Source organism: Buteo buteo, chromosome 18 (genome assembly GCF_964188355.1).
Source record: "Buteo buteo chromosome 18, bButBut1.hap1.1, whole genome shotgun sequence".
NCBI lineage: Eukaryota > Metazoa > Chordata > Aves > Accipitriformes > Accipitridae > Buteo > Buteo buteo.
In genome coordinates, this window is record NC_134188.1 from 14,281,839 (window position 1) to 14,306,278 (window position 24,440).

The 24,440-nt window shown below is 35.9% G+C and overlaps 1 protein-coding gene across 1 annotated transcript in view; it reads right to left on the reverse strand.

Moving 5' to 3' along the window:
- The window catches only part of DYNC2H1 (dynein cytoplasmic 2 heavy chain 1), a 189,028-nt gene that overhangs the window by 69,076 nt on the left and 95,512 nt on the right, over positions 1-24,440 (reverse strand). The window contains exons 75-81 of the mRNA XM_075050027.1: positions 22,805-22,877; positions 16,362-16,522; positions 11,605-11,730; positions 8,180-8,290; positions 5,959-6,114; positions 3,868-3,943; positions 1,621-1,832 (exon numbers count right to left, since the gene is read on the reverse strand). Of these exons, the coding sequence (XP_074906128.1) occupies positions 1,621-1,832; positions 3,868-3,943; positions 5,959-6,114; positions 8,180-8,290; positions 11,605-11,730; positions 16,362-16,522; positions 22,805-22,877 (915 nt within the window). The remainder of the gene's footprint in view (positions 1-1,620; positions 1,833-3,867; positions 3,944-5,958; positions 6,115-8,179; positions 8,291-11,604; positions 11,731-16,361; positions 16,523-22,804; positions 22,878-24,440) is intronic.

The following is a 24,440-nucleotide window of genomic DNA, read 5'->3' on the forward strand; positions in this document are numbered from 1 at the left end:
AAGAGCAAAAAGCAATTCTGATTACAGTGATGCTATCAACTGAAAAGAAAAATATGCTAAGAATGTCTCTGAAAAGTAGTTACAATACTTTTTACAATACTACTACAATAAGTTGAAAACTTAAAAGTAAGATTAATGAAAATATAAAAAAGAAGAAAGAATTCAGCATTTGGAATTTGAATAATAGAGTATAACATTTTTAAAATGAAGAGCACTCACTTCTATTTAAATCTATGAAGATATTATCACTCAAAGAAAGTGAAATCATTTAGGTAAAAATAGGTTTGCATGATCATTGGAGATGCAGTGTAATAGTCACCAGTGATGCTGCTCTTGTACAAAACAGAAAGAGGCCTTGCAGACTAAGGTAGACTAATGGTGCTGGATGCCTCTTTTATTGTGGCTTTCAAGGCAAAAATATTTACTATTTGAAAGTCTGTCTGCACCCTATTATGTTACATCATGTGGATTTTGTCCTTTGCTTGTAGGAGCATGTCCTAGGTTGTGCATGATTTACTTTGACACGGAATCTCACTTCAGAGATAACAACAGTAGCAGACCTCTACACCAAACACTGACGGAACACTATTTAGTAAGAGATATTACTCCAATTAACTTAAGTAATCACACTTACCTTTATTATTAGTGTTCTACTATCAAAACTGCTTGCAGAAAAATATTTAAGACATAAAAGTATAAACTCTCACATAAATAATCATATAAGAAACTGAGAGATATTAAATGCAGTGCAGGCAAGAAGAAAGGTTCATCTATTTGACCATATTATCTACAAGAACAGAGACCAGCCTAGTTTGTTTATTCCTTCCCTCTTTATGCTATTAACTCAGCACATCTGTAGAAAATAACCATCATATTTGAAGTAAAAAAATAAACAAAACCCAAACCTAAACAGTCAGAATCTGGATAGAAAATGCCAAACGACAGCAATTTATTTTAACTGGCATAATTCCATTTACATGAACTCATATTAAAGGTCTAGTATGGAGTCCTACATTAAAATGCAAATGGATCTTAATAATAGTAAGAACAACAATAGTATGTGAAAGGATAGGGAGAGATTAGTTCTTTATCCCTCTTGTTTACACTAAAGGAATACTAAAGAAGAATCAGTATCCATATTTATGTCCAAATAAAATGTCATACACCCTCCATGGCATGTTAGCAGATTATGTCAGATTGTTAATATATTTTCTAAATCAGAAGATATATTTAGATTTTCCTATTTAATTCAGAAGTTATAAGAATGTTTAGCAGTCTGTACAAAAGTGCTATTATGCTAATACACTAAGTTATATAAAAACGTAATGATATCCTTCTTTGTCATAAATTGACCCAATTTCTTTTACTCAGTTATTCATAGCTATGCTGCTCTGCACCATAGTCCAATCAGATATCATAAAAACAGAGACTGACCAAACACACTAGCAGAATAGTTCTAACAACTTAAGAATTAGTGCTCCACACAAAAGAATTCTTAAATAAATGGAGGTATCCTTTGGACTGTAACTTTGGCTTTCTTTGTGGAATTATTTCCGAGAATAATTATTGAAAATAACTTATTTTAGTTTCTATATTAGGTGACAGAAGATGTATACGTACCAAAATACTGCAGGAATTCGGTAAAGACATCAAATGTGGGAAGCTAGTCATCTTCCTGCCTCTAGCATTTAAACTGCCAATGACTCGTGAATTGAAAAGCTGCTCCAAGTAGGACCGAAGAACTCTCATATCGAAGTAATTATCTACACGGCCTCCATAAATTGCATTTTCAAACAAGCCATGCACAAATTCCCACTGAAAATCTTTGGAACCTATAAATTAATTAATACTAGTTTTGTATCAATGGATATCAGTGCATTGTAAGCATTTCTTCTTGTTATTACAGTTCTTCAGTGAAATAAAAATATATAAACATATCAAATAATTAATTTCTGATTGTTTTTCTTCTATATTACCAAGTAATAGAAGTTGCAGAAACTTCAATGAGTTTGTAAATATTTGTCATTGATAAAACAAACACTTACTGTGTTTAAAAATGAGTTATTAGAAATATTACTTAAGTCTTGAAGTGCTTTTATTGTAGATAAACCAGTTGGTTATATGCATTTCAGAAATTATGCTATTAAAATTTTAATTATGTGCTCCTTTGTCATAAATAAAAAGAATTTCCATTGTTCAAAATTTTATACACTATTTTGTTTCACAGTATCATCTGATCTCATAAAATAAACTGATTGATTGAACCAAAACCAGATCATGCTTGAAACAGATAACATTACAGGAAATGTCATCTTTCAAACACAAAGAGGTGCAGACAGGTACTTTGTAAATCATTATAAATAGCACAACATAGCACATAAAACTAAGCATGTTGCTATTATTTTTCTGGTCAGATTGATGTTGCAATTAGATTACCCTGACTCAGCTATATCCCACAGGTTCAAATTAACTCAGTTTCCCTCCCTTCTACCACAGTTGTCCAAAATAACTACATGGGACGATGATCTACTTATACCCTACAGCTTTCATGTGCAGGTAAAACCTTGATCAGAAAGGTACGTCTTAAAAGTCCCTTGAAAAAAGGAAGCAGCAATTACTTTAAGGGGGGGTTTATTGGTAGTAACTGTTGTTTCCAAATATTTCAATCATTCCTTTGTAGATTAATGATTATAATTGATAGTTAATGATTCAACCTCTTTATGTCACTGTATGTTTCAAGTCTGTGTAACTAAGGTCCAATTCCAGAAGTGCTAATCACCCATAAATCTCATTTAAGTCAATGATCATAATTATCTCTAAATATCAGTTCCTAACTTTACTTTGAAATTATGCAAAGACTTAAAAAAAATTACCTTTTTCGTATTAACTAATATTAAGAAATGACTATGCTACTTAACAGAACAATGAAGTGGGCTCTATCTAACAGTGAGTTTCAATATGAAGAATTCATTCATATTCAATTCATTTATTCAATATATGGGGGATTTCACACTGGGAAGGAACAGAGGCAGAAGACTTCGTCTTCCAGGCAATCTTGTATTTCCTATTTACTCCTCTGGAATCTAGAAGCTGAGCAGGATAGTTCTTGGCACAAAGAAATCATTGGTTTACCCAACCTCCCCAAAATGGAATTATGATTTACCAGTGTTTCTAGCTTTGCTTACTCGTGATGAGCTTTGCAGCATCTCCACTCTTACCTGAGTGTTGCAGAAAGATAAAACTCTTCATGGAACATTTCCACTAATGGTGAAATGGGACAGGTCCCATTTGAACTCAGGGTCAGATGGCACAAGGTGGCTTGCATCCAACCATACAGGTAAACTCTCTTTTGTCCTAAAATAAAGTAAACTGCTGCCTGCTGGAAAGAGTCTCCAAGCTCTGCTATCTCATAAACCATGCCTCGTCACTACCTGCGAGAACGCATAAGCCAAATACGGGAAAAAATAAACCTGATCGTGGAATAGATTTGAGCCTGTGTCTGGCCCTTATACCAATACAGACATATCCTCAGAATCTGGATCTACATCCAGAAAAGCCTAATATGCCTAAGCACAGCTGATTCAGGGTCAGACTACTTCCCATACTTAAGTAGTTACCTAACTACCTAATCATGTGTTTATATTTGTGAAAATGTTCCAATGAAGATTCAAATGCAAAAGTTAAACACCTTCAAAGCAGTCTTTAAATAGAATGGCCCCACTCCAAACTCCAAAAGAACAATCATGAAAAGTAACCAATTTATAAAAATTACTGTGAAAGTTTTTAATATGCTAAAAGTGTTAAATGAGACACATCAGAAGGTTTATGCTACAGAGGTGAGAAATCTTTCCTTAAGAAGTGACTTACCCTCAAAGAGTCCATCAATAATGTCAAAACCAGCACGGAGATCAGATAAAGAAAATTCATAAAACTTGGTCCAACCCTATCATTAAGAGAAATCCAAAGAATTTAATTAGTCACACAATGATGATCATAAAGTAAAATAAAAATATTATGTGGTTACTGAATATTGTATAATACTTAATACTGAATGAAAAAAGAGACAACCTAAGTCCTCTAAAGTGCCTTTTTGGAAACATTAGATGGAGGTAGTATAAAAAACATCAGCTCTACCAGGGCACTGAATTTTACATACTTATACAAACTAGAATCCATCGAGTATGAGGAATGTAAACTTAAGATTATTTTATTTCCTAACAGTATTTACTTCAACTAAAACTTCCTGACATCTGTGACTAGATCATGCACTGAATTATGATTTTATTTCTGAGGGCTTTTTTGTATTTCAGTTTCCTTTGGATTTTCCGAAATAGGTTTGATTCTTCAAACACAGTCTACATTATACTTTCATCATCTTACTCCTTAATTCATGTAATTTCTATACTAACTGAAAAAATTATAATGAGAAAAGCAAGTACTGCTACTATTACAGCAAAAATGCTGACCACCACATGCATATTTTAATCATTCTCAGTTTGCAATTCCTTTCTGTTCTTGGTGGCATTTTTCTTTATATAGCATTAATGTGTAATGTCTATGTAATTCTCACAAAAAACTTTCAATGTAAATGGATAAGTATAAATAAATATTGATATATGATACAGAACTTAGGAAATCCAGATCTCAAAGGTATCTCCTCCTGCTCTATCTTCTTATGGCTGTACCTTTGCATATGGATTGTATCATAGGAACAGGTGCATATTACTCATGATGAGAAATGTGCAAATGTGTCATATAACATACACATGTCCATGAGAGATATAATGCCAGGTCAAGACTGCAGCTGCTCCACAGATCACACGCGAGCTATCAGCCAGCCACCCTGAAGGTCATAAACTGGAAAGATGTTGCAGTCTCTCAACAGTGTTCACGGGTTTTTTTTGACAGATCTGTACATGGACCCAAACCAATCTGAAATCCATTATAAAATACAAGAGCTTCTAGCAGGGATTAACTGCAGTCCAACAATGTTAGAAACTGGTAATTTTAAGCAAAATATAAAACTATCACTAAGCCTGCACATGAGACAAACACAGTTACAGTGGAATTAAGAAGAAAGCAGTCATCCTCTCTTGTGTCACTTGGAAAGCTGGTGGTAAATGAACATGAATTTGAACAAAGCCAAATGAGAGTTCATGTGTCAGATCAGTACTTTAAATATTTTCACCTATTCTACTTCTTGAACACCATATTCAAAGTCTGTTACTGTGTGAGACAAACAACCTTATCAATCACAAAGTCAAAACTAGCAAAAAACGCTCAAACATTCCAGGCTCTGCCAGATCAAATCTTTCAGATGACAGGTTAATTTCACCCCTAGTCTAAATAAAAGAAACAAGACATAGAACAGTGTGTTGACTGGGGTTTTTCTTCCTGTTTAATTTAAGCATCTGCAGCCAGAAAGAAATGTTTGCTTTAAACAGAAATTTATCTAAGGAAAAAACACATCACAGTCTCTGAAAACCATTATAATCCTCACAAGAAGCACGTAAATTCCCTTGTTCTTCCTTCTCCTTGAATAGGGTTTGTGTGCAGAAAGAGTAGACAATGTCGTCTCCTCCTTCCCACCAAAGTATCTCTTTTCTCACATCTTCCATTCAATCATGTATGTTTCCAAAATATTTTTCCTGTCCCAAGCAAACAGAAGTCACAGAATCTTTTCCATGGGATGTCTCTCCTGCATCAGTATCAGTTAGTACACAAATCACAAAATAACCCCATGCAGGCAGGAGCAATTTTCAAAGGGACAGGAATTTAGTCTGCCAAGATCCTATTTTGCAATGAATTCAGAGACAATACTGAAGACAGGCACCAGAAGTATCCAAGTTTTTCTCACCTCTGAACATGAACCAACATATACCTGATGAAAAATATGTCCAAGTATAAAAGCTAATAAATGGGGTAAATTTTTAAAAAGGTAGCAAAAAATCCAATTACCTGAGGAATGTAATTTCTTCTTTCTTGGCATACAGCATGAAACCATGCTAAACAAAAGAGAGAATGTGCTCGAGACAAATTTCCCTTTTTATTAATTTGCTCTGGTGTCCAAGATTCATAGGTACGCAACAGATTCTTTTTGAGGCCTGGAGGTGCCTGCATTGGAAGGAAAAACACTGTTCTAGACAGAAAACCTGATACTTCTATGTACTATTTTCCTAAATTCTAACTTATGTTTTATAACTTAATGAAATGACAAACAGTACTTAATAAAACAAAATTTAACAGGAAAAAAACCTGCTTGCAAGAAGTGGCCTAACAAAAGAATGATCTTACACTGAAAATAACTTAAACATACTGAAGGAAACTGTAACCAAGACCAACTGATAGGACTGAACTACAGTAAAAGAACTTAGTGAAAGAATAGTACTCTATGAAAATATGTAAGCATAAAAATAAATTCAATTTTTTCAAGAACAAGAACCTTTCTTCTGATTTTACAAGCTCAACTATCAACTACCATTTCTGTGATCAGAGCCAACTCGCCTTATGCCATCACTGCACTCTGTTAGCTAGCATATAGATACGGTATTTATGGATGATAAAATGCCAGTTCTCTGATTTAAAGGTAGGTAATGTTCACAACCAGTAGAAATAACTGCAGTTAAAGTGTATATAATAACAAAGAATACAGAACTTAAAAGTAAAAACAACTGACACCCAGCCATTTTCAAATTATTTACAAGTGTGAAGGCAAACATAAATTTTAGAGAGAATTGAAATACATTTTCATATTTATAATGTTCTTTCTTCTTTTTGAAAAAATAATGGTTGTTAATGTTTCCATAAGATTACCATAGTTGCATATGTTGCATAAACACACTTGTGGCAAATAACTGCAAAATACTGTAGTCAACTGATGATTCTTTTTTTAAATATCTACATCTTGAGTGGTAACAGTTAAGGGACATACCACAAACATATAATAATCAAATATTGTAAGCCAAGTCATTGGCTATCATTGCCCTTTCATGGTAACAGAATATTTGCTACAAATGAAAAGGTAACAAAAGGATTTAGAACATTGCATCAGTGTGAAGTTCCAATTATTCCAAAGATAGTGGGATCAGCAACTTCAAGAAGCTAGATGAAAAGAAATGTGACAATCCTACACGGTCCTATAATTTCTGTACCATTGAAGACCTCAATATAAGCAAGAAGGTACCCCAGAAGTTTAAAAATACCTGCAAGTCAATATAAAAGTATAAAAATTTTGGCTTCTTGAAAGTCAATGACATTGGACTCTAACAGGTCAGACCTTCTTGGTTTAGCTGTAGGCAAAATCTCCACACTCCATAACCAATGGAATAGTTAGTAGCACCCCTATCCATGACTTTCATAACAGACATTAATGCATAAGTGGGCTAATGATTAGAGCACTTTCCAACAAGTTGGAAGAGCATGGTCCCAGTTATTCCTTAGGTTCAGCTATTTTCATAAAAACATAGAATCATAGAAAGGTTTGGGTTGGAAGGGACCTTAAACATCATCTAGTTCCAACCCCCCTGCCATGGGCAGGGACACCTTCCACTAGATGAGGTTGCTCAAAGCCCCATCCAACCTGGCCTTGAAAGCAAAGCTCTCAATTTTTAGTAAAGGCCTTTAACTATATGTTCCGCTGTATGAGCGACTTTTCTGTTGAAAGGGTCCAGAGAATATAAAGCTATGGGGCCAAAAATTAAAATAAAGAAGAGAAAGTGTGATGCTGTGTTCTTCAGATGAGGACATTCATCAAGAAGGAGGAACTCCTTGTTCTTCATCCATGTTCCAGCACCTGTATAGGTTTTTGCTTTTAAGAAACACTGATTAAATGCATAAAAGAATTTGGAGCACAAAACAGAACAAATACTTCCCCAAGGTAAATTTATTTTCAGTTCAGACTTTCAATTGGGGAAAAACTTCTGGAATTAAATTTTACAAACTTTCCCTTTAAAGCACAGCTGCTGCAAATTTCCTCATATACATTACAAATGATCATCAAAAATCTTTCAAAGTAAATCCATTGCATTTTTGTATTACATCCAATTAAAATATAAGGCAAAACCATTTATTTAAATAGTCCGTGTTATCCAAACTTTATTCTATCTAAACATATAATTTACTATACATCCAAGTTCATTCATTGTAAACATGTAATAAAAGCTTTCCAAACAGATCTTACTTCATAAGTTATTTTCAGACTTGATTGAAGCAAAATCGGGGTAAATTTTTGATGAACTTCAGTAGTAAGCCAAAGGCGAAAGTTTGGTTGAGGTTGTAATGTATTCAGTTCCTATTAAAGAGATGTTATATATTGAAGCAGGTTTTGGGTTGTTTTTTTTTAATATATAGAACAGTATTTACAAAATTATAATATCCTAAATTAGAAAGTTAGGCTTGCCTAAAAATTCTTTAGTTGTTATTACAGGTAAGGTTATTCAAAAGACTATAGTTCAAGGTGTATTGTCTCCACACATTCTATATGCTCGCTGTGCTCAAGTTCGAACTTCATCCTAGCTGTGTCAGTATATTTGCACCTCCCCCCCAGATCCTAAATTCAGAGCATAAAAAGTCAGCATAGCAGTTCTTTCCTTCTTTTAAGTAAAAAAAACACCAGAAGGCTATGTCTAAAAAAGATGAAGCCTTGGAATATGGGCTGCATATCAACACCAGATCTCAATGACTTTCAACAACTGTATAGCTATATTAATTTCTTTTTCTTCAAGTGTTTGTTGTATGCACACTTCACGTATCATGATCCATAGAAAAGTGAAGATAGGAAAATGGAGTTCTAAGAGAATAAATATTGTCAAATGCTATTTCAAATATAAAGGCTTCACAAAAATATGTAATTACTGAATGTATGAAAACACTGCTGGTGCTTTATGTGCATCTGAAACAGACATATTTTCCACTGAAGATACCAAAGTTGTTTGACAACTGACTTGAGAACAATGTCAACGTTTTATGTATGTGTCTCGGAAAAAAAACATAGATCAAAAACCTCTGAACAGATGTTCTTCATTTTGATAATCTCTAAAACATAATCATAATCGTTTTGTTTTCAGTGTTTTTAGTAAAGGAGAAAATTCCGTCAACCCATTAATTGTTCTGCTCTTTAGGCAAAATGACAACTATATCTGGTACCTAGAACTGTATCTGTACACAGAACTGTTGAGGTCGGAAGGAACCTCTGGAGACTGTCTAGCCCAACCCCATGCTCAAAGCAGAGTCAGCTACAGCAGGTTGCCCAGAACTGTGTCCGGTCAGGTTTTCAATATCTCCAAGGATGGAGACTCCACAGCCTCTCTAGGCAACCTGTTCCAGTGTTTGACCAGCCTCACAGTTAAAAAAAGTATTGTCTTATGTTTAAATGGCATTTCCTGTATTTCAGTTTGTGGCCACAGCCTCTTGTCCTGTCACAGGACACCACTGAGAACAGTCTGGTTCTATCTCCTTTACTCCTTCCCATCAGCCAACACACACTAAATAATAGGATTTCCCCTGAGGCTTCTCTTCCCCAGGCTGAACAGTCCCTGTTCTCTCAGTCTCTCCTTGTATGACACATGCTCCAGTCCCTTCATCACCCTTGGGGCCCTTTAATGGACTGGCTCCAGTATGCCCATGCCTCTCTTGTAGTGGGCAGCCCAGCACTGTACACAGGACTCCAGATGTGTCTCACCAGGGCTGACCAGAGGAGAAGGATCACCTCCCTTGATCTGCTGGCAACACTGCCTAAAGCAGCCCAAGAGGCCGGTGGCCTTCTTTGTCTCAAGGGCACGTTGCTGGCTCGTAGTCACAGCTTCTTACCCACCAGGACCCCCAGGTCTTTTCTGCCAAGCTGCTGTTCAGCCAGTTAGCCCCGGGACTGTCTGGGTGCCTGGAGTTATTCCATTCCATGCAAAGTACTTGGTATTTCCCTCTGCTGAACTTCACAAGGTTCTTGTCAGCCTACTTCTCCAGCCTATCAAGGTCCTTATGAATGAAAGCACACCCATCTGTTCTATCAATCAACATTACTCCCAGTTTTGTATCATCTGTACTTGCTGAGGATGCACTCTGTCCCATTATTCATGTCATTAATTAAGATGTTAAACAACATTGGCCACAGTATCAATGCCTGGAGCACACCACTGATACTGGTCTCCAGCTGGACTTTTTTGCCACTAAAAACCCTTTCAGCCACACAGTTAGGCCAGTTTTCAACCTACCTCACTGTGGTACAATCAGGTCTGTATTTCATCAGCTTGTCTATGAGGATGTTATGGGAGACAAACTAAGATATGAAAATGATCCACAGCCTTGGAAGCAGGAGATTTCAGAAAAGAAAACAAGGGAATTTACATGATCTTTCAAGTGGAATCATCTGCAGCATGCATCCTCTGATACGTCATGTTTGGCTAAAAGACAGCTAAGGGCAGTCACTTGTCAACTGTGAAGGTATCATCTTCATACTGATAAAGTTCACATTGACCAGAAGAAGTATTTCATCTTCTCAAATGGAAAGATTGTGAGAACTAAATTTATGTACCTGATTGGAACTGAATTATAAATATGCAGATCTCTCTTAAGAGGATGTTCAAACATTATGAATTACACAGCCTCACACTTGCTAATGGTATGCAAAACAGACAATGGGATGTGCCGAGTCAAACATCAGCAAAATTCAGTCTGTATTAAGCTCAGCAAGAAGTTTAACACATTCAGTATTATGTTCTTGTGGAAAGAATAAGAAACCTCTGATACATATGAAAATTTTAATACTTACAAGATCTGAAATTTTATAATTAGTAAGAGGCTTACAAACCGTTACTGTTCACCATCATATTCAGACTAGATGACACATATCAGTGTTATCTTGCTTTGTCTTTCCATTTTTTTAAAATGGATTACAAGAACATTAAAGGCACATGCATGCCACATAGTCATTGTTAGACAGAAGATAGACTCCAAGTCCATGTGCATGGAGTACTCTTTACAGACAATCATGAGACACTGGAAAATTAAGACTGCAGTAACTGTTGATAGGAATTCCTCACCTTTCTTTTTTTGAGTTAGTTTATTTTGTAGATTTCAGAGTGATATACATATTAAGTCACTTTGATTCAGTTAGCAAGTTAATGATTTTACATGCCATAAGTAAAAGCGTGTTCCTATAAAACATTAGACATTTTAATTTCAAAATAGAAAAAAACCCCTAGTGACTCAGACACAAGCTACACTTAACAAAAAAGAACTACTAAAAAGAAAGTCCTAGAACTGAAAAGAAAAAAAAAAAAAGTAAAAAAAAAATTAAGCATGCATAGATTCAGAGTTCAGCAAACGTGGGCAGTACCCCATAAAGTATCAGAAGTCTCAACAGGAGTGTTTGTTCACTCATTGTGGCAGAAATACTCTACATTGTATGAAAATTAAAGTGCTCACGCAAAGGAAGGAGCTGCTTAGATCTGAAGCATTTCACTTTATTTATGACTGAGAAAACTGCAAAGGTTTATTTTTAAATTGTTGATATTTTAAACATCACCATGGAAATGCCTGAAATGCTTCAGAACTGTTGCTTACTAATTTTGTCTGGTTCCAAATACATTATTCTCTAGTTACCCTCACCTTTTCTAATACAGGAAGCCAAGATGTAACAAGATGCAGGTTCTTTAAACACAGCCATTCTCCATTGCGTGCACATTCTTTTAAAGTTTGAATAGCCAAGTCAGCTTGGCCTTGGCCCATTGCAATCTGAAATGACAGACACAGTTGTATCAGGAATTCATCATACCTCATTTAACAGCTAAATACAAAATCGTGTGTTTCCAAGTTAGAGTGCATATGTAAAAAAGAAGGTGTGCTAAAGATAACCAGAAATTTCCCTAATGTGACTGGCTACTAAAGTAGGGAAAAGATTAAGGAAAATGTAGTTTTTTCTTTGCAACCTATCTAACCAGTTTCTTAAGAAATGACATTACCTAGTCTTTTTATTGAAAAAACATACATCATTTGGTGGCAGTGATGGTATTCCCTGGGAACTCAAAAAGTAATTTAAATATCAGTGACTAAACTGTATTATTGCAGAACTGCTGATATGACAAAACCAAGACATAAATGAGAATAAATTTTCTTCTGACTGTAAGTTAAGAGTACTTCCTTTGAAGAGAAACACTCAATTTCATATTAAGATGAGTGAAAAACTAAGGCTGCTCTCTTTCCAACTGGGAAATATGAATAGCTTAACAAACAGTCCTTTCTTAATTTGTTATAGTACCATACTGCTGCTAAAATAAATTTGGATCTTCAAATGGAAATACAAAGATTCAAAAGTGAATTTTCAGATAAATTGGTGAAAATTGAAAATAAAGAAAGGACTTGTTCTGTGGCACAATTACTGCAACAATTGATATTAAGACTATCTGTAGAGTACGTTCACCTTAGTTCTCCCTTAGAGTCTAACTGGAAGCTAAACATAACAAAAACCCCTGAACCAACCAAGTTTGAAAGGAAGTGGTCTTAGCTAATCTGAAAAGCTTTGTCTTGGCATTACTGCTATAGCAAAATAGAACTATTGTGATTATTATGACTTCATCAGATATCCTTTGAAAGGAAATCCATCCTGTCTTTTTATCCTAATACCGTACTGAATCAAAGAAACTTGAGGCTTTAGCTTTATATGAAGATAGAGATATCCTTTGCCTAAATAAAACTGAGCATAATATCTTGAAATAATTTAAAATAGCCAACAGAAGATAACTAAAAGTCACCAGACAATATGTTAGTACACCACACAAATTTAGTTATGTTCTTTATCCCATATGAGAAATAATTCAACAGAGAGGAAAAATCTGATTTTCTATGTTCTATCGAAATTAGAAAGTGCAGGAAAAAATAATAACAACAAAATATTCTCATTAGTAGTACAACTTTCAGATGATTTGAGCGGTACTCACCGCTCCTTAATCAAATACCACACTGTGTTACATTTTAAAAGTCCATCACGTACAGGATATTTAAGAGACAAACACAAAAAGCCATGTGACAGAGTAAGAAATATGCATTCTGAAACGTTCACAGCTAGATAAACTGGCAAGAGCATCTAAATCTTTACAATTTGATGGGAATAATATATTCCATCAGTGCACATTCCAGGAAAGGAACAACTTCAACGACTATTCAAAAGCAACATTAAACCTGAGGTTTTCCATTTCTATGCTAACCAGTGATCAGCTAGATGACAACTCCTCTCCCCTGAATATTTCTAATGACAGAATGAAATAATGTTTTACAGAAAGGTATAGAGCATATTGGTACTGTGTATTAGGAATATTAGGAAACCACTTGTATCATAGAATAATTTGAGTTGGAATGGATCCTGGAAGGTCTCTAGTCCAATCTCCTGCTCAAAGGAGGGCCAGCTATGAAAGGTCAGACCAGGAGCTGAGGGCTTTCTCCAGTGGACTCTTGGCAACCTCCAAGGATGGAGACTGAACTGGGAAATCTATTTGACTGTTCTCATCATGAAAAAGTTTCTCCTTACATCCAGTCATCTATCTCATTACCATTTATGCCCACTGCCTCTTTCTACCATGCCTGATTGCAAAGAGTCTGGGTCCATTTTCTCAGTGACATTCTTTTAGGTATTGAAAAGCTGTTACTAGGTCATCACAAAGACTTCTCTGCTGGCAGGGTACAGCGCTGGCTCATGTTAAGCTTGTCATCTACAAAAACCCTCCTGTTCTTTTCAGCAGAGGTCCTCCCCAGTCAGTCAATATATTCCCTGTAGCGTTGCAAGGGCTTCTTCTTTCCCAGGGCAGGACTTTGCATTTCTTGAGTTCTGTAAGGTTCCTGTCAGCCAAGTAAAGCCAAGGAAAGCCACGAGCCCACTGCTCGGTGGGGCAGGGCACTTAGTGACAAGGCACATGGAAAAGGTTAAGGTACTCACTGCCATTTTAGTTGGAGGTTTCACTGCTGAGGCTTGTTCTCAGGCCTCCCAGGTCTCCCAAACTTACAAGCAGGAGAGAAGCAATACCCTCAGCAGAGAAAGAGAGATTTAGGAATCACTCAACACACTTAGAAATAAAAGAGTCCACAGGATGAGATGGAGTGCATCCAAGAGTGCTGTGGGGCCAGCTAACATCACTCCTTGTTGTCATCTTCAAAAGGTTACGTTGATCTGGGGTGTTCGATGATGAAAAAGGAAAATGTCGCATTTATCTTCAAGAAGGGCAAGAAGAGAAAGGTCTAGGTAGTTACAGGCTGGTCAGCCTCCACTCAGTCCCTGGAAAGGTTATGGAGCAAGTCCTCCAAAGAAGCCATTTCTAAACACACAAAGAACACAGAGGTGATAAGGAGCAACGAATATAGATTTACCAATGGCAATGACTCGTGCCTGCTCGTCTTCATTGCTTTCTATGATGAGGTGACTGCCACTGTGGATAAGGAGGTGCTAGTGAATGTTGTATACCTTGACTTTAGTAATGTTTTTGACAGGGTCTTCCATATCCTCCTTATGACCAAATTGGAGAAATAAAGGCTGGAGAAGTGAAAAATAACATAGGCAGAAAAATAGGTGTACTGCTGGTCTCACAGAATGTTTAGTGGTACAGAGTCCAGCTGGCAGCCAGTAACTAGTGGTATCACTCAGAGATCAGTGCTAGAGAAAATACTGTTTAATGTCTTCATCAGCAATGGGTTATGTGACTGGGTGCACTCTCAGCAAGATAACGGGTAACACCAAAGGTGGGGGTGTGGGGACCGTGAGCAATAAATATGTTGGAAGGCAGGTTTGCTACTCAGATGGACCTGAATAGGCTGGAGAAACAGGTTGGCAGTTCCTGAAGTTCAATAAGGCAAATGCAAAGTCCTGCACCTGGGATGGAACTACCCTGTACACGGTACAGGCTGGGATCTGCCTCAGAAGCAACTTTGAAGAAAAGGAGGCCCTCATGGACAACAAGTTGAATATAAATCAACAATGGGCCCTTGCAACAAAGGCCGATTCCATAATGGGCTGAATTAGTAAAAGCTTTCAGCAAGTCCAGGGAAGGGATCCTTCCCCTCTCTTTGGCACTTGTGAGACCACATCTGGAGTACTGTCTCCAGTTTTGGGCTCCCTAGTACAAGACAGACATGGCCATACTGAAGTGACTCCAGAGCAGACCACCAACATGGTCAGGGGACACTGAGCAGGGTTTTTTTAGCCAAGCAATCAGGAGACCTTCTTGCTGTCTACAACTACCAGACTGAAGAACACAGAGGAGACAGAACCAGACTCTTTCAAAGGCACATGGTGATAGGACATGAGTGATTGCACACAAGTTGGTATATGGGAAATATTGATTCAATATTAGGAAAAACATTCTCCTGTGAGAGGGGTCAAATACTGGAACAAGTTGCCCAGAGATCTCCATCCTTGGAGGGGGGAGCTCTCCGCTCTGAGCAGGGGGTTGAAGTAGATGATCTCTACAAGTCCCTTCCAACCTAGGTTATTCTATGAATTTAACAGCTACAGTAAATTTCTTCTTAAAAAAAAAGTCATTTTCAACACCCCTGCATAGATCCAATTTTGAAACAGACACAGAAAATATAAAGTGATTTCTTCACAGTACAATTCCTGATTAAAATCTACTCAAGGAGAATTATCTTCACCCAGTTCAGTTTTGTATTGAATGCAAAAAGGTAAGAAGTTGTATACCATGACAAAAAACAACTGTTATATTGGCTGGGAAAATAATTTTGTTGTTGTACGCCTATTCCTGAAATCTGAGGGCTTTCCTGCATGGTCAATCTTAAACACTTATTTTTTTTTAAAGACTTGAAATGTAAGAGTTCTATTCAGGAACTCCCATCAACAATTAATTGGTTAACATTTACTTGTACAATTTCTCAAAATATTTTACAGATTTTCACAAAATGCCAAAGTATCCACAAACACCGAACATCTGATTTATGTTTTCTGTTGAAGAAAGAAATACGCAAGTCCTATAAGCAGAGGAAATTATGAAGTCTAGTTTTCATTGGTTTTGTTCATATTTTGATTATTTCACACCTAAAAAGATAATGTTTCAGCATGTATAACAATTCTCAGTCTCTTTTGTTCTCTTCCATCTATCTTCTCATTTTTCCCTTCTCCAAGTTGGAGGAATGCCTCTCACATGGATCCTGCTTCTGTGAGGATCACTAATTGTGTGTCTCTTCTCCAACCCATTTTGCCAATGAAATCAGAAGTTAGTGGCAAGATAGGTAGGCGTAACAAACACATAGACACCAAACTATGCTTTTACATACTAACTTCCTTAAAAACCAAAGTAAAACAGATACTACTACTGTAAAATTTTACATATTGTGGTTTTTAATCATTATGCTTATCTAAGACTGACCTGATGGTAGCACTCAGTATTTCTTTCAACACTGGCAAGTTCTTGCAACTCTTGAGAAGGATCAGCACCAGGAGAAATAATTATCAGGATGGGCTCAATTTCCAGAGTCTCTTTATACAGACGTTTCAAATTCAGAGGTGATGGAGATAATTCTTTTATTCCTAGAATGAGAATTATTATGGAAATAAAGTGACTACACAGGATGGAGTGGTTAATTAACCACTTTGAAGGTCATCTGGCTGTCGAAGTTCTGTTCAATGGAGACCATAAAACTGGTCCTATGATGAGAAAAATTTCGTTACAATATGCAGGTAGAAGGCACTCTACATTGATAAGAAAAAGACACAAGCACCAAAATGGTGCCTGGACTTCCATCTTGACAAATATAAACTGTAGTAATGTAGTCTTCAAGAAAACATACAAAAAGAATACCTGGAATATAAGAATATGAGAAGCTATGTTATTTGCTAAAACTACTTGTAGCGTGTATGTCCACATGCAGAACTTCTCTCCTGTAGTGTCCTGAGAGCCTTAATTATTAGACTTTGACTTTACACGGTTCTTGGTGCTACAATTATTTTAGTCTACTATTCACTTTAATATACAAATTAAATGTCTAGAATGTTGACCTAGTATAGGCAAGGCATTTATATACCAGCGCAAAGCTATGTGTATAAGTGTATCATAAACTTGAACCGTGTTAAGCACGTATTTTCAATGCATGTTTAGACTAGTCCTTAAATAGTGAAGTGTTAGGTGCAATGGGAAATCACAACATCAAGAAAGACAGAAGAGCCCAAATCAGTGATATCTATGCCACACGTACTAAAAGACGCAATACACATTTTCTTGAAGGCACAGCCTGCTTTCAGACTTGAGCTATTATCTCCACATAGAACAATACTATATAATTTGAATATAACAGGTCAGGCTGGCAAAGGTTAGTATGAGGTCTGGGTTCTCTGCATGTATCTGGACAGAGACTCTAACAGATGCAACTAAACAGATAAAATCACTATCAATCAAAATGCTTTAAAAAATTGAATTAAACAAGACTAATATTGGAAAATATTTTAATTTTACATTCATTAGGCATGCAGAGGTAATATAAGCAGAGGTAAATATATAAACTGAGGCCATAAGGCAATTGATACAAGCAGCTCCCCTGATGAGTTCTGCTGCTCACTGCCAATAAGCCCTAAACCCTAGAAGATCCATAAAATGACATCGAAATTAAAGAAAGGCTGTTCAGTGCTGGACTGAAGCATGCTCAGTGAGGAAGACTCTTCAGGGACTCTTAAGTGTAAGAATCTCAAAAATGTCTGACAAACATCTGCAAGTTGTTTCTCAATGAATCCTCTATTGGCCAAATTTATAGAATCATGGAATCATAGAATCATTTAGGTTGGAAAAGACCTTCAAGATCATCGAGTCCAACCATCATCCATGCCCACTAAACCATGTCCTGAAGTACCCCGTCCACTCGCTTTTTGAATACCTCCAGGGATGGTGACTCAACCACTTCCCTGGGCAGCCCATTCCAATGTTTGACAACCCTCTCAGTCCTATCTCCAGCCACCTGACAGAAGAGACCAGCACCCACCTCACTACAACCCCCGTTCAGGTAGTTGTAGAGAGCGATAAGGTCTCCCCTCAGCCTCCTCTTCTCCAGACTAAACAGCCCCAGTTCCTTCAGCCGCTCCTCATAAGACTTGTGCTCCAGGCCCCTCACCAACTTGGTTGCCCTCCTCTGAACACACTCCAGCACCTCCATGTCTTTCCTGTAGTGAGGGGCCCAAAACTGAACACAGTAAAATTTGGATGCATTTTCAAGGGCCTGAAAAAAGCTTACACTTTGAATGAAAGCTGCCCAGCATACTAGCTTTCTAGTCATTCCTCCAAACTGAGCTTATAGTAACATTTTTCACAAATACAAGCTACTCCAGATTTAACATTCCCTTCACTAACATAATAAATGGAAATAACTAAACTACTGGCAGGGAGGAGAGAAAGAAAGAAAATAGACAGATTAGCTAAGAAAAAAAATGAAATTATATATAACTAGAGATTGGTTTGGGTTTTTTCAACTCAGTCATAATTGAAGCTACCTGAGTCACTCTATGCAAAAAAAGAAAAGTATCAGGAAATAGAACATGACAGCATTCTCTAGGGTAAGAATGTTTGTTTTAGTTAGTTTTCATGAAAGAGTGTTTACAATGCTGAAAATGGAAGACAGTATTATGCGTATAATTAGAAAATCCAATATCAAATGTTTCTCTTTGTGGATGAGGACCACAAAGAAGAGGTACTTGTGATGCGTTCTGATATTTGGCCTATAAACCACTGTCTTGCACCTTAAGCAAGGTCCATACTGAGTTGTATTCACTGTCACTATATTTCACTGTTGAAATATCAAAATATAAATGTTTCATATTAATTTAATATAAATAATAAAACATTACATAAAGCATTAGAACTTAATCACTAGCTACATAAGCAATAAAGATACATTGAGAAACTTAACATCAGATTTTAGATCAAAATTTAATTAAAAGTAAGGTTTTGGAAAGGTAAAATTTAACTTTTATTAACTTTTATTTCAGCAAAGAAAATAATTTTGAAAATCTTCACTACTGTTTCAAATTCTATAAAGAATACAGGACTAAAAATATCTGTTGAAGTCAACAGGCAGCAGGGATACAAAAACCAAACGGAGATCTTTCTGACCACTAATTAACATTGTGGAATGGGCCTCAAGCAATGCTGCAGATATTTGTTATTACATGGAAATGCAGAAGAGATGTACAAGGACGTATAAGACAAATTCATTGGGTCTTTTAAGTACTGTGTTATTACTTCCAGTTGAGAAACCCTGGAGACATAAAACACTGGTCACCGCAAAAGGTTTTAATATAAGCTTGTGAAGTTCTTATACCCTTGCCTTGTCATTTACTATTTGTCATTGACAAAGACAGTAACACGCTAGACAGAGCTCTCCACCTGTTCCAGCATTCTTAAATTCCTGTTCCTAAGACTGCTTTGCTGCTACAAACATGTGCATGGAATATACTACAATCAAGATAAACCAGAGACTGTTGGCTGTATTATTATTTTTAGCAGTGCAAGCAGAGGGCACACAGATTCCTGAGAAGCTTAACTGATTAGGAGTTTTGATATCCTACAAAACTCTACGTTAACTGGGGACTACTACTTTGCCTTGCATTAACTTGGGGATAGAATAAAAAGCTATAATTGGGCAATAGATCAATGTGTGTATACCTGCAACTTAAGTTATTATAATAACGTATTTATGGTAATGATGCTAACTTAAAAGAGGTGCAATTGTAAATGAGTAACTGCCTAGCCAAATATATTGTAGGACCTTTGAGATGCATCATTTAGAAAATTAATACAGTGGAAGTATTCTTTAATAAAACAGGCTGGTTTTTTAGACATTTGGACACAATGTTTAGAAAAAGCATAGCTATGCTGAAGGTGCTTTTTGTTTTAAGGAAGCTCAACAGAAGTGAAATATATAAAATCTAGAATACAGCCAGGATTATGTTTAGAGAACTGGAGGGAAAAAAAAAAAAAAAAGAAAAAGACTCCAGTGTTTTCAGGGTAAATCAATAAGCACTCATATTCAAAATAATAACTATGCAGTCAGAGTGGGAATTCCTGACATACTTTCTGCCTCCATGTTCTGTTCTGACAGAATTTCTTAAATCTTACTATCCAAACTAATATCCTGACATGAGAGGAAAAAGGATATATGAGAGCAAATAACTTTTCAGAAAATGTCTAAATTGGAGGGAATCAAAGGGGAAAAAAGAAAGACCTGACATATAAATACAAAGTCTGGCACAGGATGTAAACTTCACATTTTTTATAAACTGATGAAGTTTCCATAAAGTCAATGAACAACTTTTCACAAAACTTCTCTACTAATGTCAATGCAATTAAATCAATTTACAGCAGCTGGAACTTGAACTCAAAGTGCTAGTTAAGATTCCTTCTGTTGGTGATCTGTACACAGAAAAACAATATAAAAATACCAGTAAATATATTATTACTATTAACAATTCCAATACAGAAAGCAGGAGAGATTTGGTTTTTTTTATTTTGGCAAGTAATTTTATTTTGGCCTAGATGCAATGTGACCATGAGAGCTCTGGTCTACTTTATAGAAAAAGGCCTGTGAGAATAAAATACAGACTAGTTTAGTCTGTACTGATTTTCCTTCTGTGTATCCCTATGTTTTTTTTGAAGAACATGAAAATGTAGCTAATTAAAATCAAGTCTCTTTAAATACTATTTCTGATGTAGCCAGACTCAAAAAACTAAGTTAAAGCAGATATGAAAAATACCCAACTCAATCAGTGATATGGAATGATTTGGGAGTATAGTGTCAATATGATTTTTGCTAACACGGTGCATTTCAGTATAGCATGTAAAATAAAGAAATAAGCATACTTTGGGTGCCCACAAAATACATTTACAGAAAATTCTTATGAACTTTATCTTCAAAAGAAATTATTTTAATCCCCCTTCATCCATAAATTTAAAAATATATATAAAAGATGAAAAAAGGAAAAAAAAACATATCTGGATAAAACAGAAGTGGAAAGCTTTCTTTTAGGCTATTATAGCTCTTTTGAAACTCATTTTTCTCACAGGAAAACAGCCAAAGGAGATTGGAAACTTAATGGTTCCCTTTTGAACTAAGTGGAACAGTTTGTTCAAGAAGTTTCAGGGCAAGGACCCTGAAAAAGACATGGTAGAAAAAAATGGGAAAAAAATATTCATAGACTCATGACCCATTTTATTACTTGGAAAGTGCCAGTCATGATTTATGACATGATCTCAAAATCTCACTGATATGCATAAAAAATCTGTGGATGAAACCTTGCCTACAGAGTCAATGCTATTCTGCCTTCCTCAGTGAGGCTGTAGTTTCATTCACCAAATATCATTCCTTTGTGGAATGCCTCCAAGGAATTGGTATCAAGACAGACCTAAACGATTTATGCAGTACATTAAGATTTGGAAGACAGTAAGTGGGTGTGAATAAACTTACTCTGCATTCAGGTCTCTGCTCGGCTTTGAGCCGCACGTACTGCAGATCACACTTTTCATTTGATTCCAACAGGCAGGGACCTTGTCAGCGTGGGACCTATACACTCGCTATGATGAAAGTACCCTCTGTATCTACTAATAATGTTTGACAGAGCAGGCTAACTTTACTCCTGAAAATACCAGCGTTGGTGGCAGACATGGAACCAATTTTGACCAACAAATAATGCCCACAGGCAGACCATAGAGAGGGAGTAAGATAAACTGTCACACAAATGTCATAAAAACGTAAGAGTCAGAGACCTAAACTTATACCTAATCTTATACTAATAAGAAATGACACGTATGTCAAGAACTTAAAATTACCACAGTCGTCTTTTTATACAGAACTCATCAATTGCATTATCACGCAAAATCACCTATCTCAAGATCATTCAAACTGTAGATCTTCACAAGCACTGGAAATGTAAGTCCAGCCATATTACCCTGGCAGCCTATGAGTGAATTTTCCAGGTTCATTTTCTACCACATTAAAACCAGCCTTTGCCACTTACATTTAAAGTCTTTACAATCTAGATCCTTTCCCTTCTGTTAATCGCACTTCTGTCCTGACACTGTACCACACTAAAAACAACAAATTTTGCCTTGTCTGTGTAAAGCAGAGGGTGACTTTTAAAACTACCCCAATAAGACACTCATAATTCATCTTCCATATGTGCATTGTCATTAACTGCTAAAAAGTGAAGGAAGGCTTTGGTACGCTGTACTGCAATATTAAGATTATTTGGAATATAAGTCCCAAACTTTGAATACAATAGAACTCAGAAACAAACAGATTAGAACAAATAGAAAATCACAATATTGAATCACTCTAAATCATGTATATTTCTAAAGACAGTAAAAGTTGTATTACAGTCCAAGAGACTGACAAAAATGATTGAAAATATGAAACAGTCTTTTGAGATCCAATTTACAAATTCTCAAACCTAATGGTTTTTAAATGGTAGATGACATTAAATGAAATAATATTTTTGGAAAATTTGTGTCTTAAGGAAAATGCTACAGCGTAAAACTTATAGAAAACCAGCTATCCTCCTTTCTTAATTATTCCACTGTTCAAGAATTCATTAAAAGAATCTGACAGATATTTTATTATATTTTAAAACACTATGCAGCATAAACCAAACCATTTTGAAAGCACTTTTTAACAATACTTTACAAGAACAAAATCAGCAATTCCATTTACAGCGTGTTTTCAAATCCTAAAACATAGGGATTCCATAAGAACTATAAACTAAAAGAGAAACATTGGACAAAAAAAGTATTTAATTGTTGTGTGGAATGTTGAAAATGGTGAAAAATCAACTTACCTAGGGTTTTACATGCAAAAAAAGCCATGGCACTCTGTAGCCTGTCTGGTCGGACAGCCTGGACCACAAGTACCTTCAAATAAAATATATTCAGGGGAGATGAGTTTATAAAAGTATACTGCGATAAATTAAAAAGCAAGACTCTCCTCAGAATGCTGAATTCTTTAAACTTCTCTTTAGAACAAAGTTATTTTCTCTGAATATAGACAGCTATCTGATCATTCCTTTCCAAGATAATCTAATGTAATTGTTCCTTTGTAAGTAGCTTGCCCTATTAATAGAATCAGAAGATAGATCTACATCCAATGTCTATTTATAAGCTGGAACTTTTTTTACAGTGTTTTAGAGAAAAGGTAGCTATGTGGGTAGCTAGAATGACAGAAAGCAAACTTAGCTTTATACTGGTAATCTAAATTCTATACATGTATTTGGGAAGTAATGTCCTAACTGGAACACTAATGTTTCTGATTTCAGTGCAGTATCAAAGAAAAATAATCAGTATTGAAAGACTTTTGTTTGTTTAAGCACACCTTTAGCGTTTTACATCTGACTTCTTTTTCTGAGACATTCTGACTTTCAAACCTCCTAGTTCTGCAGATGCTTTTACTGTTCTTCAAAAGACTGCAGAACATGAACAGCTAATCAATTCAGACACAAATTAAATTAGCAGTTTCCCTACCAGCTACCTCTTTTTCAGTTAACTTCCTGCAAATGTTCAGTGCAGGCAACTGCAGGTAACTAATGCAAATTCAGTAGAAATGACTTGTTAAAATCACCACCCCTTCTCCTACACCCTTACTTGCAGATCTCTAAACCACAATTCTGAACCTACCATCACATTCCTGTTTCCAAGTCTGTAATATCTGTTGTTAGTTTCGGAGGAAAAATTTAACTTCACTAAATTTTTAAGAAAGTACTACTTTCTAAGCCTGAGATTACACTGAGTATGACTGCACTATTTTTAACGTACAGTTTGAAAGAAACTAACTTATGAGTGGCATATAAATCTAACCAGGTAGTTTCAGTATATTTCATCAACAGAAACACTCTTAATACTTTCTATGCAAGGAAGTAGATATGTAATATGCTGATTATTGCAGACTTATTTTCCTATAAATGCAGAATTTTTGTGAAAACACATCGCACACATAAGAAATGCTCTTCTGCATTTCATCAAGTCAAACAAGACTCGGACAAATTCCTTTCTAAAATGGTTTGTTCCTAAATTCAATGCATGTTATTTTAGAAATTCTCCTCCTCCACAAAAACTCCAAATAGAGAGCCCCTAAGCGCCAACCAGCATGAAACATTGTCTTATACCCCATCCCTTTTTGGACAGGCCTTCATTTTATATGAAGTGACTTCAAATGAAAAATCATATCATCATTTGAAAGTAAGTAACAACACCCTTTCTTCCATAAACACAAGAGGGATGACATTTTTCTCTTCCAGAGAAGGATCCCCAGGCAGAGGAAGGAACTTGCCTCTCCCACATTTTTGGTGAGTTCTTTAATCACCAAGTTTTCAGGAATAGTAGTATTTCATGACTACTATTCTAAAAAAGCAGTGGCTGCTACTCTGTTTTGCGGTTTTCAGTAAGATGTGTGAGTTTGCACATTTAATGATGAACTAAATT